Source organism: Carcharhinus amblyrhynchos, chromosome 14, assembly GCF_965287045.1.
Source record: "Carcharhinus amblyrhynchos chromosome 14, sCarAmb.v2.hapA, whole genome shotgun sequence".
NCBI classification, from domain to species: domain Eukaryota; kingdom Metazoa; phylum Chordata; class Chondrichthyes; order Carcharhiniformes; family Carcharhinidae; genus Carcharhinus; species Carcharhinus amblyrhynchos.
In genome coordinates this window covers 3,519,134-3,538,779 of record NC_137337.1, presented here as the reverse complement: position 1 = coordinate 3,538,779, position 19,646 = coordinate 3,519,134, and the positions used below count along the sequence as shown (strand labels likewise).

General features: G+C 44.7%; 1 protein-coding gene across 3 annotated transcripts in view; it reads right to left on the bottom strand.

Annotated features, from left to right (window-relative positions):
* Positions 1 to 19,646, bottom strand: part of jag2b (jagged canonical Notch ligand 2b) — a 182,872-nt gene that overhangs the window by 27,493 nt on the left and 135,733 nt on the right. For 2 of the 3 annotated variants that reach the window (XM_080202173.1, XM_080202175.1), the window contains 4 exons: positions 18,105 to 18,218; positions 16,325 to 16,438; positions 15,363 to 15,409; positions 6,577 to 6,753 (listed from right to left, as the gene is read on the bottom strand). In XM_080202173.1, the coding sequence (XP_080058299.1) occupies positions 6,577 to 6,753; positions 15,363 to 15,409; positions 16,325 to 16,438; positions 18,105 to 18,218 (452 nt within the window). The remainder of the gene's footprint in view (positions 1 to 6,576; positions 6,754 to 15,362; positions 15,410 to 16,324; positions 16,439 to 18,104; positions 18,219 to 19,646) is intronic. The other variant, XM_080202174.1, reaches the window with a different exon arrangement.

Here is a 19,646-nt window from a genome sequence, read left to right as displayed (position 1 = left end):
TCCCTTTTGAATTGTTCAATTGAATCTGATTCAATTTGAATCACAAACACAGGTACTGCAATCCAAACCCTAACCACTCACTGTGGGGGAAAAAGATTTCCCTTGTATCTCTTTTGCTTTTTTACCAATTGATTTAAATATGTCTCCTCTATTTCTCAACCCTTTCACAAGTGGGAATAGTTTCTCCTCAACTCTGCCAAGATCCCTCACGATTTGAATACCTCTATCAAATCTCTTCATCTCAAGAAAGGCAATCCTAACTCCAATCATAACTTGCATAAAATTGATCTTTCTCTACACCCGAGCTATGACTGTAATACTACATTCTGCATTCTCTCCTTCCTTTCTCTATGAATTGTCTGTACAGTGTGCAAGAAACACTGTATACACTATACTAATGCATGTGACAATAATAAATCAAGTGCCTCATCCCTGGAACCATTTTCATGAATCTTTTCTGCACTCTAGTGTCTTCACGTCCTTCCTAATGCACAGCGCCTAGAACTGGGCACAATACTCCAGCTGAGGCTGAACTAGTTACTTACCCAAGATTAACATAATCTCCTTGTTCTTGTACTCTATGCCCCTATTAATAAAGCCTCGGGCATTATGCTTTATTAACAGTTTGCTCAACCTGCCTTGCTATTTCAATGACTTATGTACATATATACCCAGCTCCCTCTGCTCCTGAACCCCCTTTGGAATTACGTTCTTTATTTGATATTATTTCTCCATTTTCTTACCAAAATGAATCATTTCACATTTCTCTACATTGAACTTTATTTGCCACCTGTCTGCCCGTTCCAGCAACTTGACCATGTCCCTTTGATGCTCTACAGAATTCTCTTCATAGCTTACAATGCTTGCAAAGTATGACATCATTTGTCGACTTTGAAACCATGCCCCGAACACCAAAAGGAAGGTTCCAACACAGATCCCTGGGGAATTTCACTACAAACCTTCCTCCACCCACTAACTTTGATTTTCCTGTCACTCAGCCAATTATTTATCCACTTTTACTTTGAAAGTTAAAATTGAATCTGTTCCAACTACATTGTCAGGCAGTGCCAGTTTGCATCAACGTGCTATGTTGAAATATTCCTCCCTATCTCCACCTTGGTTCTTTAGACAATTGTCTTAAAATCAGTACCTTCTGATTACCAAATCTCCTGCTGGTAAAAACAGCAGAAATGGTAATGCCATCAGACTCCCTGCCCAATCCCAAAGCATGGGCAGCAGAGACCTTCGGGAGGGGAAAAGTCTTGAACAGACTGTTTTGTTGTAATCAATTCAAAGGACGTATTGCAGCAGCAGAATGGAGATTAATCATCTCTGCCCTGCTCAACTACTAATTCCCATTATGCTGCAAGGAGGCAGCCAGGACCTGTCTCACAGGCATACAAAGAACAAACTAACATCGATCTGCCTTTAAAGCATCTTCAGAAGAGACCATGTATGCACAATGCTGATGGAATCATGCCAAATGAGCTTTTAAGTTACGCTCGTGTCCACAGAGATGCTTCAGACTGACCTACATGCAACAGCACTACATCACATTTAAACCACCCTTCTACAAATGGAACAACCTCCCGAATCAGACACCCACTGTCCTACTCAGAGTCACCTCACTCATACCATAACCACCGTGGGAGAAAGATACTGAAGTCACTTGGAGCTTTTCAGTCAATGGCAAAGACTGCAGCTCTATTGATAGAACCACAATCTTCAAAACAGTAGATCTTTGATACATAGACATGTCTCCACTTGTAGGGGGAAGCTAAAACCAGGGGTCACAAACACAAAATAGTCACAAATAAATACAATTCAGAAATACTTCCTTAACCAGAGAGTAGTGATAATAGCACTAGGCCATCAGAAATGGCCTAGTGGTATTATCACTACTCTTTGTTTAAAGACTATTAATCCTGAAATTCTGCTAACATTCTGGGGGCCTGGATTCAAATTCCACCCTGACGGATAGTGGAATTTGAATTCAATAACTTCAATAACTGGAATTAAGAATCTACTGATGACCTCAAAACCTTGCCGATTGTCAGAAAAACCCACCTGATTCACTAATGTCCTTTAGGGAAGGAAATCTGCTGTCTTTACCTGGTCTGGCTGACACGTGACTCCAGAGCCACTGTAACGTGGCTGACTTTCAACTGTTCTCCAAGGACAACTAGGGATGTGTAATAAATGTTGGCCCAGCCAGTGACACCCATGTTCCACAAATGAATAAAACCTACCACAGGGAATAGTTGAACAAATAGCACGAATGCATTAAAGGGGAAATTGAATAGTACATAATGGAGAAAGGAATGGAAAGATACACTTATAGGGTTCGATGAAGCAAGATGGGGGGGACACTTCAGAACATTAATACATGGGTCGATGTGATGTGCTGTGTTGGTAATAGGTCCATCAAATTTTAAATATAAAGTCTGTCATTCACCACTTGTGCTTGTTCTATCTGAGTTTTTCCACTTACTTCCACCCCCTTTCCCTGTACTATTTTCTTTTCCAGATATATATCTGCTTCCCTTGGACAAACCGTTTCAATTCTGTTATGTCTCACATTGCTGGTTAGTCACTACATCTAACAAACAAGTACAGGATAAATATACTCCAATAGCAGCTCCCTCGATTCTCTCAATTATCTTAAAGCTATCCTCTCTAATTAGACTCACCTAGCAGTGAAATAGCTCTTCCTTCCAGATTTCCCTCAAAATGTCTGAATCAGTTTGAGCTCCATTTCTCCCTTCGCCTTTAGTCAAATGAAAACTGCCCCCGCCCCATTTCTCTAATAACAGGTACTCTTGCACCCTTTTCTTGGCTTTAAAATCAGTATCGTCCTGAATGGTGGGACTAAATAGGTTATATTTGATAATTGCAGCAGGTGGATACACATTTAATTACTGTCAAAAATGCATGCCATTTCAGTAATAATTGTAAAATTATTAAATTCGCTGAAACTGAAGGGAAGATGGGCTCTAATACACCAAAGTGACAATTTGTTTACAGAACTGAAATGCACAAGCAACAAAAAAAAACTTGGTCATTAAAACAACTGAAAATAATTAAGGGCGGATTCTCAGATCTCACATATCAGAGAGCCACATTTGTTTCCTTCCCCTCTGGAATGGCTGATAAGAGGCTGGCACTTTTAAGGGTTTGCAAAGGGTGGTATGAATTTCCTTATAATCACCAGATAGGAGACAATGTGAACTCCCACTGATCTGAAACATCTCAATATTTAAAACAGCTTCCAGCACAACTTCACCTTCCCTCCTATACTAGCACACAGCTGCACAAATGGTAGAAGACTTCAGTTTCAGTTGGCAATCACCATTAGTGTGGTCAGCTCACATTGTAACAGAGAGAGGCGCTCATATCAACACCATTAGGGGTTACCAGTGACTAAAGACTGAACTGAACCAACCATATAAATACTGTGGCTATCGGAGCTAGGAATCCTGCAGTGAGTAACTTGCCTCCTGACATCCCAAAGACTATCCACTACCTACAAGCATATCAGGAGTGTGATAGAATACTCTCCACTTGGCTGGACGGATGCAGCTTCAACAACACTCAAGCAGCTCAACACCACCCAAGGCAAAGCAGCCTACTTGATAGTTAGCCCTTCTACAAACATTCATTCCCTCCACCATCAACGTGGCAGTAGTGTGTATAGATGCACAGCAGCAACTCACCAAGGCTCCTTAGGCAGCACTTTTCAAAGCCACAACCAAAAGGGCAAGAGCAGCAGATAAACATGAACACCCACCACCTGGAAGTTCCCCTCCAATCTACACACCAAAAAACAAACCGTACAGCACAGGAATAGGCCTTTTGGCCCTCCAAGCCTGTGCCGCTCATGCGCCCAACTAGACCATTCGTTTGTATCCCTCTATTCCCAGTCTGTTCATGTGGCTGTCCAGACAAGTCTTAAACGATCCCAGCATGTGCGCCTCAACCACCTTGCTTGGCAGCATATTCCAGGCCCCCACCACCCTCTGTGTAAAATACATCCCCCTGACATCTGTGTTGAACTTTGCTCCCTTAACCCCGAACTTGTGACCCTTGATGTTCATTACCTCCGACCTGGGAAAAAGCTTCCCACTGTTCACCCTATCTATGCCCGTCACAATTTCATACACCTCTATGAGGTCACCCCCCATCCTCCATCTTTTCAGGGAAAACAACCCCAGTTTGTCCAATCTTTCCTCATAGCTAAGGCCCTCCATACCAGGCAACATCCTGGAAAACCTTTTCTGTACTCTGTCCAAAGCCTCCACGTCCTTCTGGTAGTGTGGCGACCAGAACTGGATGCAGTATTCCAAATGTGGCCTAACCAACGTTTTACATAGCTGCAACATCATATACCAACTTTTATGCTTTATGCCCTGTCCAATAAAGGCAAGCATGCCATATGCCTTCTTAACCACCCTCTCCACCTATGCTGCCACCTTTAGGGATGTGTGGACTTGCACACCCAGATCCCTGTGTCTCTATACTCCTGATGGTTCTGCCATTTATTGTATAGCTCCTCCCTACATTAGACCTACAGAAATGCATCACTTCGCATTTATCTGGATTAAATTCCATCTGCCATTTCTCTGCCCAATTTTCCAGCCTACCTATATCCTGTTGTATTCTGACAAGCGTTCATCACTATCTGCAAGTCCAGCAATCTTTGTGTTGCCCGCAAACTTACCGATCACACCAGCTACATCTTCTTCTAAATCATTTATATATATCACAAACAGCAGAGGTCCCAGTACAGAGCCCTGCGGGACACCACTAGTCACAAACCTCCAACCAGAAAGATTCCTCCACTGCTACCCTCTGTCTTCTATGGCCAAGCCAGTTCTCCGCCCATCTAACTAGCTCACCTTTTATCCCGTGAGATTTAACCTTTTGCACCAGCCTGCCGTAAGGGACCTTGTCAAACGCTTTACTAAAATCCATATAGACGACATCCACAGCCCTTCCCTTGTCAATCGTTTTTGTCACCTCCTCAAAAAACTCAACCAAGTTTATGAGGCATGACCTCCCTCGTACAAAACCATGCTGTCTATTGCTAATGAGATTATTCCATTCTAAATGCGCATATATCCTAAGAATCTTCTCAAACAATGTCCCTACCACAGACGTCAAGCTCACTGGCCTATAATTACCCGGGTTATCCTTGCTACCCTTCTTAATTAACAGGACCACATTTGCTATCCTCCAATCCTCTGGGACCTCACCTACGTCCGATGAAGAGACAAAGATTTCTATTAGAGGCCCAGCAATTTCATCTCTCGATTCCCTCAGCAGTCGAGGATAGATGCCATCAGGCCCTGGGGATTTGTCTGTCTTATTGTTTCTTAAAAAACTGAACACTTCCTCCCTTGTAATTGAGATTTTTTCTAACGGCTCAACACATCTCTCTGAGACACTACCAGTCAACATGTCCCTCTCCTTTGTGAGTACTGATGCAAAGTATTCATTTAGGATCTCACCTACTTCTTTGGGTTCAAAGCGTAATTCCCCTCCTTTGTCCCTGAGAGGTCTGATCCTTTCCCTGACAACCCTCTTGTTCCTAACGTATGTATAAAATGCCTTAGGTATTTGAATTGGAAATATATTGGCTGTTCTTTCACTGTCGCTGGGGTCAAAATCCTGGAACACCCTCGCTAACAGCATTGTGGGCGTGCCTACACCTCAGGGACTGCAACAGTTCAAGCATGCAGTTCACCACCACCTGCGCAAGGGGAATTAGGAGTGGGCAATAAATGCCAGCCTAGCCAGCAACACCCACATCCATTAAAATAAATTTTCAAGATGTTCATAAATTGGAAGAGAGACTCACTATCAGAGTGGGGGTGTTTGGATGAAGGGGGTCTTATAAACAAAATAAATGCTTATGGCTGTGAAGACAAATATTCACACATTTGAACCACACTCTTTGAATAATCAAGTCATAGCCTGTAAAATCTCTGCTGCACTCAAAATGTCACTGCTCAAGCCCTGCACTGAATACAGCCTCACTTCATTTCAAGATTCTTTGGAGTCAGGAATCAAATGTTTTGATTACAAATAACTCCAGGACCAGGCTTCTGGCAGGTCCTGGAGTTATTTGTGGGAAGCAACTGACATTCTTTAAACTGTCAATTTTCTTCACTCTAGTCCTGAAGGTGACACTCAATACAGATACTTTCCACTGTGGGCCACATTCTAGCTAGACACATCCTCAGTCAATGGCCGCACAGCTGCACCTCCCAATCAGAGGTTGCGTCTGGCAGGAGGAGCTATTATTGGGCAGCTCCAAGTACAGGAATCCCAGTCAATTTACTTATCCTCATGCAGGCATGGATCATACTGAAACCAATGTTGTGACCCTTCCATTTCATCCCACCCCGGTAAGACCAGCTAACACAACTCAATACAATAAAACAGGAAGTAGGGCACAAGAGCAGGTTATGATGACAAAATATGGTTCCTGAGTTCAAAACACAGGCGGCAATTTTAAGTTAACTCATCAGAAAACAGAAACAAGCACAAACACTATATGCCAGTTGTGGAGCTCACCTCACAGAAGGTTCCTGAATAACCCTGTATGCAGTGACATTGGAACCCACCAAGCAAGTCCTGACACTGCCCTCCGTTCAGGCAAGGTTTGCTTGCACATTCATTCATTTTGAATTCACAATTTCGGCCAACAACTCCACGTGGGCAGATGCACTGGTATCCTTGTACACCATCCGGCTGAAATGTTAAAACGTAAAAAGATTTAGAGGCAGCAAGAAAACTCTTCAGTATCTCTACTCACTATAGGCCCACAATTAATACCAAGGCCTTGGCTGCTGTGATTCCAGCATTTCCTTTCTAATTCCTGTGATTCTCTCTCCATCTTGTGTGCCTCCTTTAAGCCCCCCCCTTAAAATCTACCTCTGAATTGCACCAACCACGCTTATATCTTATGTGGTTCAGTGTCATAAGAACATAAGAAATAGGAGGAGTAGGCCAACTAGCCCTTCGAGCCTGCCCCACCATTCAATAAGATCATGGCTGATCTGAAGTGGATCAGTTCCACTTTCTCCCCATAACCCTTAATTCCCTTGTCTATCAAAAACCTATCTACCTGTGACTTAAATATATTTAGCAAGGTAGCCTCCACCACTTCAACGGGCAGGGAATTCCAGAGCTTCACCACCCTTTGAGTGAAGAAGTTCCTCCTCAACTCCAATCTAAACTTGCACCCCCCCCCCCCCCCTTATCTTGAGGCTGTGCCCTCTAGTCCTGCTATCCTTTCTAAGCGGAAAGAATCTCTCTACCTCTACCCTATCCATCCCTTTCATTATCTTATACGTCTCTATAAGATCCCCGCTCATCCTTCTAAACTCCAACGAGTACAGACCCAGTCTATTTAGTCTCTCTTCATAGTTCAATCCCCTCATCTCCAGTATTGGCCTAGTGAACCTCCTCTGCGCTCCCTCCAAGGCCAATATATCCTTCCGCAAGTGCGATGACCAAAACTGCACAGTACTCCAGCTGCAGCCTCACCAATACCCTGTACAGTTGCAGCAAGACCTCCCTACTTTTATATTCTATCCCCCTCGCTATAAAGGCCAGCATTCCATTCACCTTCTTGATCACCTGCTGCATCTGCAGACTGGGTTTCTGCGACTCGTGCACAAGGACCCCCAGGTCCCTCTGCACCGTAGCATGCTGCAGCTTTTTGCCCTTTAAATAGTAATCCCTCCTACTATTATTTCTGCCAAAGTAGATAACCTCACACTTGCTAACGTTATACTCCATCTGCCAGGTCCTCACCCACTCGCTCAGCCTATCTAGATCCCTCTGCAGACTTTCCATACAATTTGCTTTTCCACTCATCTTCGTATCATCAGCAAATTTCATCACCCTACGCTCAGCCCCCTCCTCCAGATCATCTATATAAATGGTAAATAGCTGAGGCCCCAGCACCGATCCCTGCGGCACTCCACTAGTTACCAACCGCCAATCAGAATAGCACCCATTGACACCAACTCTCTGCTTCCTATTAGACAACCAATCCGCTATCCACGCTAATACCTTACCCCCAACTCCGTGCACCCTAACCTTCTGTAGCAACCTTTTATGAGGCACCTTATCAAACGCCTTTTGAAAATCTAAAAACACCACATCCACCGGTTCCCCTCTGTCCACTGCACTAGTCACATCCTCAGAAATCCAATAAATTCGTCAAACACGACTTCCCCTTAACGAATCTGTGCTGCGCCTGCTCTATCAAACCATTCTTTTCTAGGTGCCTCGCTATTTCTTCTTTGATGAAGGATTTGAGCATTTTTCCGACTACAGACGTTAAACTAACCGGCCTATAATTCCCTGCCTTTTGTCTATCTTTTTTACACTGAGGCATAACATTAGCCGTTTTCCAATCTTCCAGCACTTCCCTGGAATCCAGCGAATTTTGGTAAATAATTACTAAGGCATCCATTATCACCTCTGCCATTTCTTTCAGAACCCTGGGATGCATTCCATCCGGTCCTGGGGACTTGTCCACCTTCAGTCCCATTAGTCTATCAAGCACTACCTCTCTAGTGACAGTAATCGCATTCAGGCCCTCAACTCCTTCCATCCTTCTATCTTTAAGATCTGGCAAACTATTCATGTCCTCCTCCGTGAAGACCGAGGCAAAAAACTTATTTAAAGCCTCAGCCATTTCCTCATCTCCCACCGCTAAATCCCCCCTCTCATTCCCTAAGGGTCCAACATTCACTCTAACCAGCCTCCTCCTCTTTATACATTTGTAAAAGCTTTTACTGTCCTTTTTTATATTTAGTGCTAGTTTAGCTTCATAGTCTATCTTTCCTTTATCACCTTCTTAGTCATTCTTTGTTTATTTTTAAATTTTTCCCAATCTTCTAATCACCCACTACTTCTGGCCACTCTGAACGCATCGGCTTTTAATTTAATACTCTCCTTTATTTCTTTCAATAACCATGGCTGGTTATCCCTTCTCCTACCTTCCTTCTTTACCATCAGAATATATTTCTGCTGAGTACCAAAAAAACCTCCTTAAAAATCCTGCACTGTTCCTCAGTCGTCCTACCAACCAATCTACGCCCCCAATCTACATTCGCCAATTCCTGTCTCATCCTATCGTACTCCCCTCTGTTCAAACAGAGGACACAGGTTCGGGACCCTACTTTCTCATCCTCCATCTGCATCAAAAACTCAACCATACAATGATCACTCTTCCCAAAAGGATCCCTCAACCATACAATGATCACTCTTCCCAAGAGGATCCCTCACAATAAGATCCCTAATTCTACCTGCCTCGTTACATAAGAACATAAGAAATAGGAGCAGGAGTAGGCCATCTAGCCCTTCGAGCCTGCCCCGCCATTCAATAAGATCATGGCTGATCTGTCGTGTCTCAGTTCCACATTCCCGCCCTCTCCCCATAACCCTTAATCCCCTCGCTTATCAAAAACCCATCAAGCCGTGTCTTAAAAATACTTAGCGAGGAAGCCTCCACCACTTCAACGGGCAGAGAATTCCAGAGATACCTCCTCAACTCCATTCTAAACCGCCCCCCCTTTATCTTGAGGCTGTGCCCCCTAGTCCTACTGTCCTTTCTGAGCAGGAAGAGTCTCTCCACCTCTATCCTATCCATCCCATTAGAACATAGAACATAACAGCGCAGAACAGGCCCTACGGCCCACGATGTTGCGCCGACCAGTTAAAAAACAATGACCCACTAACCTAAACCAATCCCTTTTCGTCCATAAACCTATCCACGGATCTCTTAAACGCCCCCAAACTAGGCGCATTTACAACCGCAGCAGGCAGGGCATTCCAATCCCTCACCACCCTCTGGGTAAAGAACCTACCCCTGACATCCGTCCTATAACTACCCCCCCTTAATTTAAAGCCATGCCCCCTCGTGCTAGCTTTCTCCATCCGAGGAAAAAGGCTATCACTATCCACCCTATCTAAACCTCTAATCATCTTATATGTTTCAATAAGATCTCCTCTTAGCCGCCTTCTTTCTAGCTAAAACAACCCCAAATCCCTCAGTCTCTCCTCATAGGACCTCCCCTCCATACCAGGCAACATCCTGGTAAACCTCCTCTGCACCCTCTCCAAAGCCTTTATGTCCTTCCTGTAATGTGGGGACCAGAACTGCACACAGTACTCCAAGTGCGGCCGCACCAGAGTTGTGTACAGTTGCAACATGACGCTGCGACTCCTAAATTCAATCCCCCTACCAATAAACGCCAAGACACCGTATGCCTTCCTAACAACCTTATCTACTTGATTCCCAACTTTAAGGGATCTATGTACACATACACCTAGATCCCTCTGCTCATCCACACTATTCAAAGTCCTCCCGTTAGCCCTATACTCGACACATCTGTTATTCCTACCAAAGTGAATTACCTCACACTTCTCCGCATTAAACTCCATCCGCCACCTCTCGGCACAGCTCTGCAACCTGTCTAAGTCTCCCTGCAAACTATGACACCCTTCCTCACAATCTACCACACCTCTGACTTTGGTGTCATCAGCAAATTTACTAATCCACCCAACTATACCCTCATCCAGATCATTTATAAAAATTACAAACAGCAGTGGCCCCAAAACAGATCCCTGAGGCACACCACTCGTAACCGAACTCCATGACGAATATTTACCATCAACCACCACCCTCTGTCTCCTATCTGCTAGCCAATTCCTGATCCAATTCCCTAGATCTCCCCCAATCCCATACATCTGCATTTTCTGCAGAAGCCTACCATGGTGAACCTTATCAAACGCCTTACTAAAATCCATATATACCACGTCAACTGCCTTACCCCCATCCACCTCTTTGGTCACTTTCTCAAAAAACTCAATAAGGTTAGTAAGGCACGACCTACCCGCTACAAAACCATGCTGACCATCTCCAATCAATTCATTACTCTCCAAATAACTATAAATCCTATCCCTAATAATTTTTTCTAAAACCTTGCCCACAACAGAAGTAAGACTCACCAGTCTATAATTCCCGGGGAAGTCTCTGTTCCCCTTCTTAAACAATGGGACAACATTCGCTATCCTCCAATCTTCCGGTACTATACCAGAGGCCAACGACGACCTGAAGATCAGAGCCAGAGGCTCTGCAATCACTTCTCTTGCCTCCCAGAGAATCCTAGGGTAAATCCCATCCGGACCAGGGGACTTATCTATTCTCAAACCCTCAAGAATATCCAGCACATTCTCCTTATCAACTGCAATACTGTCTATTTTACTCCCCTGCAACCCAGTGTCCTCCTCAGCTATATTCATGTCCCCCTGCATGAACACCGAAGAGAAATATTGGTTCAATGCCTCTCCAATCTCTTCCGGTTCCACACACAACTTCCCTCTGCTGTCTGTAACTGGCCCTAATCTCGCCCTAACCAACCTTCTGTTCTTAACATACCTATAGAACGCCTTAGGATTCTCCTTAAATTCATCATTCATCATCTTATACGTCTCAATGAGATCTCCACTCATTCTTCTAAACTCTAACGAGTACAAGCCTAGTTTATTCAGCCTCTCCTCATAGCTCAACCCCCTCATCTCCGGTATCAGCCTAGTAAACCTCCTCTGCACTCCCTCCAAGGCCAAAATATCCTTGCGTAAGTGCAGTGACCAAAACTGCACACAGTACTCCAGCTGTGGCCTCACCAATGCCCTATACAGCTGCAGCAAGACCTCCCTACTTTTATATTCAATCCCCCTCGCTATGAAGGCCAGCATCCCATTAGCCTTCCTGACCACCTGCTGCACCTGCAGGCTGGGTTTTTGCGACTCATGCACAAGGGCCCTGAGGTCCCTCTGCACCGTCACCTGTTGCAGTTTTTCGCCACGTAAGTAATAGTCCTTCCTACCATTATTCCTACCAAAGTGGACCACCTCGCACTTGCCAACATTAAATTCTATTTGCCAGTTCCTGGCCCATTCGCCCAGCCTATCTAGATCCTTCTGCAGACTCTCCACACCCTCCGCGCAATTTGCCGTTCCACCAATCTTGGTGTCATCAGCAAATTTCAACACCATACACTCGGTTCCCTCCTCCAGATCATCTATATAAATGGTAAATAGCTGAGGCCCCAGCACCGACCCCTGGGGCACTCCACTAGTCACCAACCGCCAATCCGAATAGCACCCGTTAACCCCCACTCTCTGCCTCCTATTTGACAACCAATCCTCCATCCACGCTAACACCCTACCCCCAACTCCATGCCCCCTTAGCTTCTGCAATAACCTCGTGAGGTACCTTTACACAACATCAGATCTAAGATAGCTCTCTCCCTCGTAGATTCCATCACATGTTGTTCAAGGAAACTATCCCGACAGCATTCCAAGAACTCTTCCTCAAGCCCACCGCGTCCAACTTGGGTCAACTAATCAATATGCAGATTAAGATAATTATCGCCGTTCCATTTCTGCACGCAACATTTATTTGCTTGTTTATAGCCCACCCCATCTCTAAGTTATTATTTGGGGGCCTATAGACCACACCCACCAGTGTCTTCCTCCCCTTACTATTCCTCATCTCCACCCACGATTCCACGTTTTGCTCTTTGGAGCCTATATCTTCCCTTACTACCGCCCTGATATTATCCTTAATCAACAGAGCTACCCCACCCCCTTTTTCCTACCTTCTATCCTTCCTAAACACTTGACACCCCTGGACATTCAGCTCCCAGTCCCTGTCACCTTGCAACCATGTTTCCGTAACGGCCACTAGATCATATCCATTTGTGCTGACCTACGCCATCAGCTCATTCACTTTGTTCCAAATGCTTCGTGCATTCAGGTAAAGTGTCTTTATACCAGCCTTTATCTGGACCTTACTTGAAGGAACGCTACTAACCTCTCTCATGCCCGCTACTCCTTTATTATTGGGACATCTGCAGTCCTCGTTATACGATTTGCCAAGATTCTGGTCCCGGCACGGTTCAGACTAAGACCATCCCATCTGAACAGGTCCCATCAGTCCCAATACTGGTGCCAATGCCCCATAAATTCAAACCCATTCCTCCCACACCAGTGCCTGAGCCACCCATTCATCTCTTTAATCCAATTTACCCTGCACCCATCTGCATGTGGTTCAGGTAGTAATCCAGAGATAACCACCTTGTCGGTTCTGCTTTTTAATTTCATTCCCAGCTTTACATACTCCCTCTGCAGATCCTTAGTTCCCATTTTGCTTATGTCGTTAGCACCCACATGTACCACAACAATCAGATTCTCACCTTCCCACTCCAGGTTCCTCTGCAGCCCAGATGAGACATCCTGGACCCGAGCACCAGGCAGACAACACACCCTTCTGTATTCTTTATCGTCGTCACAAAGGACAGTGTCTATGCCCCTGACTACACTATCCCCAATTACCACTACATTCCTCTTTACTTCTTCCTTTGTCCTGTGTCTGCACCATTGTACCATGTGCAGTTTGCTCATCAACCTTGCAGCCCTCGTTCTTGTCCACACTGGGAGCAAGAACCTCAAACCTGTTGTGCAGATTCAGGGGCTAAGGCCTTTGGGTCCCCCACCCCCCCCTCCTTCCTCTTACCCTTTCTCCCCACTCCCCCCCACCTTCCTCTCTCCCCCTTACTCCCCTCAGCAGCACCCTCTTGTTCCTGACCCTCAGAGTTAGCCAGTCTAGGGGGGTGTGAATCTCACTTGAACCCCATTATCCAGGTTACACTCCCCCTCCCTGATGAGCCTCAGTGTCTGAAGTTCAGAGTTCAGTTCATCTACTTTGAGCTGGAGCTCCTCAAGCAACCAGCACTTACTGTAGACATGGTCACTGGGAAGGACCTTGGGGTCCACCAGCTCCCACATAATACAGAAACAGCACATCACATGCCCCTCCATCCCAGTCTCCTAGTGATTTCTAAACACAGTTAAGAATTTAAACTTATCTGGCCCTTTTCTCCAAAGTCCTGTGATCCAAAGCACTTACAGCTCACTCTGCTTCCCTCTCACTCCTCTGCCTGCAGCAAGCCTCCTTTTATACTTTGCGCAGCAAAAAAATCCCTTCCCACAAAGCCCCGCGGCCCACTTCCTGTCTAACTTTTAAAGCAGAAATACCGTTAAAAAGCCCGCGAAATTCTTTACAGAGGTGTCATTTTTAAAAATCTGATGTGTCCGTTGAAGGCGCTATACAAATCCAAGTCATTCCTGAGAAAGCAGAATGCTGTAGGGACAACCATAGTTAAGGGATCGCTTTTCTGAATACTGACAGTTACTCAACACCTTCAAAAAGTAATGGAGGGTGGCATGGTGGCACAGAGGTTAGCACTGCTGCTTCACGGCACCAGGGACCTGGGTTTGATTCTCAGCTTGGGTTGCTGTCTCTGCGGAGTCTGCATGGGTTCCCTCTGGACACTCTGGTTTCCTCCCACAGGCCGAAAGATATACTGGTTAGGGTGCATTGAGGGAGAATTTAGCACGACCAGTGTACCTGAAAAGGTGCCAGAGTGTGGCGACTAGGGAATTTTCACTAACTTCATTGCCGTGTTAATGTAAGCCTACTTGTGACTATTTAATAAGCTTTAAAAAAAACGGGTGGGGGGCGGTATTTGGAGAGGCACCAAGAGGTGCTGGTCGAAGCACCCCAGGAAAAGACAGAAGAGGAAATATTAGACACAAACAGAACAAAACTGAGACACTCAGGGCATGACTGAGAGACAGGGAGAGACAGAGAGAAAATCAGAATCAGGTATCAACTCAAAAACAGGACAGAAAGGAACCCCATTAGACCAGGAATTTCTTCCTCTCTCTGGTGTCAGACATGCCAGGCAGCAAAGAGAAAAACACCTGGAGGATTCACCATTTGATGTTCTCGCATGTTTTTTCCGTACAGACAGTATTCCTTTGGGAAACACTGGCTTCTTCTCAGACACAGTGATGGGAATCCCAAAGAGTGCGTCATCTTTGTAGGGAGTTGGGAGAACGCTGTACTACACTGAAACACAATTACCCCTGAACAGGCCAGATAACTTGCAGCATTTACCAGCAAAACCTAAAATGTAAGACACACCTTAATGGTTTGCTGCATGTACAGACACAGGCCATTTGCAGGACGCTATAGTTTAATCTTCAGATTACTCTTCATAAGACAGTGATTGTACTAACATGTGGACACCAAAGGGAGAGATGTAACTGGAAGACTAGCAGTGAATTTAATCAAAATTGCCTTGAAGGGAATGCTGATGGCAGGGATGATTAAGGGTGGAGAAAGCTTGTATTCTACATAAACACTGACATAGAACTGTTTCTGTACTGCGCATTCTATGTAATTCTATTTAAAATAATCCTTTCCATACCTTGCACATTGCTCCATTCTGGCACTGTCCATGGCAGCCACTGACATCTGAAGAGGAAACAAGTCCATAATTACACAAGACCGCCACAAAGGACACTCACATAAGGGCTTTCAATCGGATTCACTGTTCGCCCTTTTCATTTCCCAATCTGCCTACATATAAAAATTTAACAGCAATATTTTGCCCAGAATCAAATTATGCAGGCCCCTGCAACGTATCTGTAACTGAATTTCCTCCAATGAAAGGAGGGGCTTTCTGCACCGTGAGAGGAGCTTTCGCCATGCTTTCCCTGCTGCTATAACCCCGAGACAAATCTGAGTGCTGAGGAACATAAGGAAACTCCTGGCAGCCTCCCGAGTGCACGTCTATACAGGCACACTAACATGTGTGAGGGTGGGCAAAGCATGTCATCAGGTCACTGGGCATTGGAGGCTGTCACATCCAAGCCCTATCCTGACCTTAGACACCCAAAGAGAACAATGATCAGGAACAAACTTTCCAGCCGCTTTCTCTCCTGCTCTCCAACCAATGCAGCCTCCCCAACAGACCGGCTATAACATCAAAACTGCTATCTCCATCTGCTAATCAAAGGATAGGTGGCGTATGAGAATAGCATCGCCTCTGCAAATCATCTAAGCTGAACATAATGTTGAGTCAGAATACTGAAACTCCCAACTTAAAAGCATGGCAGGTTTGCCACAGACTACAAGAATACAAAAAAGGTTCCAAAGTCAATTCGCTACATGTACAACATGATATCTTTGGCAGTGACTGCCACCGTGACTCGAGGGCCTTACTGATCTGTACCATGAGGAACCCAGCAGTGAAGGGAGCAGAGGTGAACCTGTGCTGACTCGCCATATCATCTATGCTTTGCAAAAACACTAGTCAATTATTAACAACACATTAAAACTGTACAAAGTGTATTTCCATGTACGTGAATATATAAAGTGAATACTGACGTATGTCACAGTTCTGTCCAGACCATCCCAGGAGGCAGTCACAGTAATATCCGCCAATCAAGTTTCTGCAAGAATAAGCATTAACGCAAGGCTCCATCTCACATTCATTAGCATCTGTGAAAGGACATGGAGAGAAAGGGTGGAGAGAGAGCAAGAGAGAGACACAGAAAGAAAGGAAGAGTCAGCAACTGCAGCTTAAAATCCATGCAAGCAGATTAGCTGGAGAAGGACCCAAACAATTAATCACCAAGAACCCATTTCCTGTAGTCACATTATTCAAAATGAATATCAACAGAGGTCAACACTGGGACCTGAAGCCAGGTTCAGCATACTTTGACTCAAGTTTGTTTAACCATGTGACATTTTCTCATCAGTAGCACCCATGCATTGCTCTACCCATCGGTGTGAGTTCAGAGGAAGTCAACACCTCCACATCACCATGCGTGGGCTCCGAGACCTCTGCGGTCATAGCACTGAGCACAGGATTGTTAGGTCTTTGCTCGGACCTTGCTAACTCTAGTACAGAAGGAACAGGATGAGGCCATTCAGCCTCTCACACCATTAGATTGGAGAGACCTGTAGCTTAACTCCATCTACCTACCTTGGTTCTGACCCTTGCCAACAAAAAAACAACTCCCAGCCTCAAAGTATTCTGAAGGAATAGCACTCTTGATTGTAGAAAACATGCATCCTGACATTAGGGTGGCCTGGTAGTATCATCGCTGGACTATTAATCCAGAAACTCAGTTTTTGTTCTGAGGACCTGAGTTCAAATCCACGGTACATGGTGGAACTTGAATTCAATAAATAATATCTAGAGTTAAGAATCTACTGGTGACCATGAAACCATTGTCAATTGTCGGAAAAACCCATCTGGTGCACTAATGTCCTTTAGGGAAGGAAATCTGCTGTCCTTACCCAGTCTGGCCTAACAGTGATTCCAGAACCACAGCAATGTGGTTGCCTCTTAACTGCCCTCCAAAGATGACTACGGATGAGCAATAAATGCTGGCCAGCCAGCGACGCCCATGTCCCATGAATGAATTAAAAAATTACTCCTGAGCGAAACAGTTAGAGCCAAGAACATCGAGCCTGCAACCTTCATCAGTTATCCAATGGGAGATAATGGGGAAAGAGGGGCTGCAAAGAGATGGTGGAATCTGAATGTTTGCCAATTGAAAAAATAAACCTGAATAATCTTCATAATAAAAATCACTAAAAGATGCAATTAAGTCTGGATGAGCTAACATAGGAGCAAAGGTTTCTCTTGCAATGATATCTGCCAGATTCCCATCCAAAGAAAACACTTCAAATTTATTACAGGGTCAGGTGTCTGCTCATGATATTAATATGTTTTCCCGGCCTCCGCAGCAGATCATATATTTTGTTTCCCAATACAGCAATCACCACAATTTGAAAAACAGGAAACAGAAGTTAGTGAATTTAAGGTTTCAGGAAAGAAATTCAGCACCACCACCAAACAAGGCATCAGACTGAAGCAATGCCAACCCTGCCCAAGGCGAAGCCACCACAGCTCCAGGAACCCAACCCCACACACACCCCAAGACTGCTTTCAAAAGTTGGAATCATCGTGCAGAAAGATCCTGCGCTCTAAGCGCCCTCAAACATGTTTTCCCATTCAATTAGATACAGGCTGGCTTCTACCTCAACTCTAATTAATCTACCTGTTAAAGAATATTATCTGTAACCAGGAGCCCTGCCGGCAGATTTATCTAGGAACCATTTATTTAAGAGCAGAATCTCACGTGTAGCTCCTTACCAAGCTGGCATGTCTTCCCAATCCACTGCGGTGGGCAGATGCACTTAAATCCATTAACGTGATCAATACAAGTCCCACCATGTGCACAAGGACTGGACACACATTCATTTATGTCTATTCAGAGAGAGAGAGAGAGAGAGAGAGAGAGAGAGAGAGAGAGAGAGAGAGAGAGTCCACATCAATAATGTAGAAAATCAAACAAGTACTGCTCACAGATTACACAACATAGAGTATACTGCAAGGTACAAATTTCCACAAATCTTTGAATATTGTTCAACCTCTATGCTACAAACAGCCCGACACCAAAATGAACAGAGAAGATCATTTGAAGTAAGTTAACATGAGCATTCAGGGAGATTAACACACATCAGCCCTAATGCAAGGATTGGGGAATATGCTTCTTGATACCTTCAGTCCATTACTGAGTCACCCACAAATGTCAGTAATGCAGCTTCTGCTCCATCAGTAGATCGTATACTCCCAACCAATGCCAGAGTACTGAGTACATTATGTCTGATAGTTTAATACCCAAGGAGCTGTTCTAAACCGAGGTCTTGCCATCCATCATCTCCAGGGTGTTATTTGAAGAAATATTAGTGTGGGCCAACATTTCTCCTTTGGCCATCACCACTGGAAACAAGTTGAATTACGATTTCTGAGATCTTGCTGCACAATATTGGCTGCTATATGCGCCTAACTAACAAAACGATGAACAGTAGGCAAAGTGCCTTGGGAAAGTTAAGCAATGCATTAAAGAATTGGACAAGATTCTTTTCATCCGTTCACAGGAAGTGAGCCTCGCTGGCGAAATCAGCATTTATTGCCCATCCCTAAATACCCTGGAGAAGATGCCTTCTTGAAATACAGCAATCCTTGTGGTGTAGGTACACCCACAGTACTGCGAGGGCAAATTCTGACTTTTTAACCCAGCAACCGGGAGAGGCAACAATATTCCAATTCCAAGTCGGAACAGTATGGCTTGATGGGGAATTTGCAAGCAATGGTGTGTTTTTTTTTTATTGAATGATGGGATTATGATGTGTTGGTTGTTAAACACTAGAAACCTGCCTGCTTTCCAATGCAATCCTCACCATCCTGTCTCACTATCTGGTGTGGTCTTGAACATTGCACAACTGTGTCCAAAAGTCATTCAGAGGGCAGACTTGGTCATCCATTGGTTCACACCTTCCTTCTCAAAGGAAAAGATAGAAGCCTACCCATTGAGCATATTGGCCAAAGCCATCATGAACTTTGCCCAAAACTTGATGCCCTTATGATGAATGCCAATGCTTCAACAGGAAACATCTGAGCAGTGCAAACCTTTTAACATGTACAACTCCTAACTGCAAGAATTCACCCAATCTTGCCATAATATAAAGCTTCCAAATAGAAGCTCATTACAAAACAAGATGTACAAGCTAATTTTCTGGCTTTTCCCCTACTTCCCTCCCCACCAATTCGCCTCCATCCATCACGAACCAGAAGCTGCATATTCACCACTTCACAAAAATATAACCACTGTCCTGTAGGATAAAGAGCCAG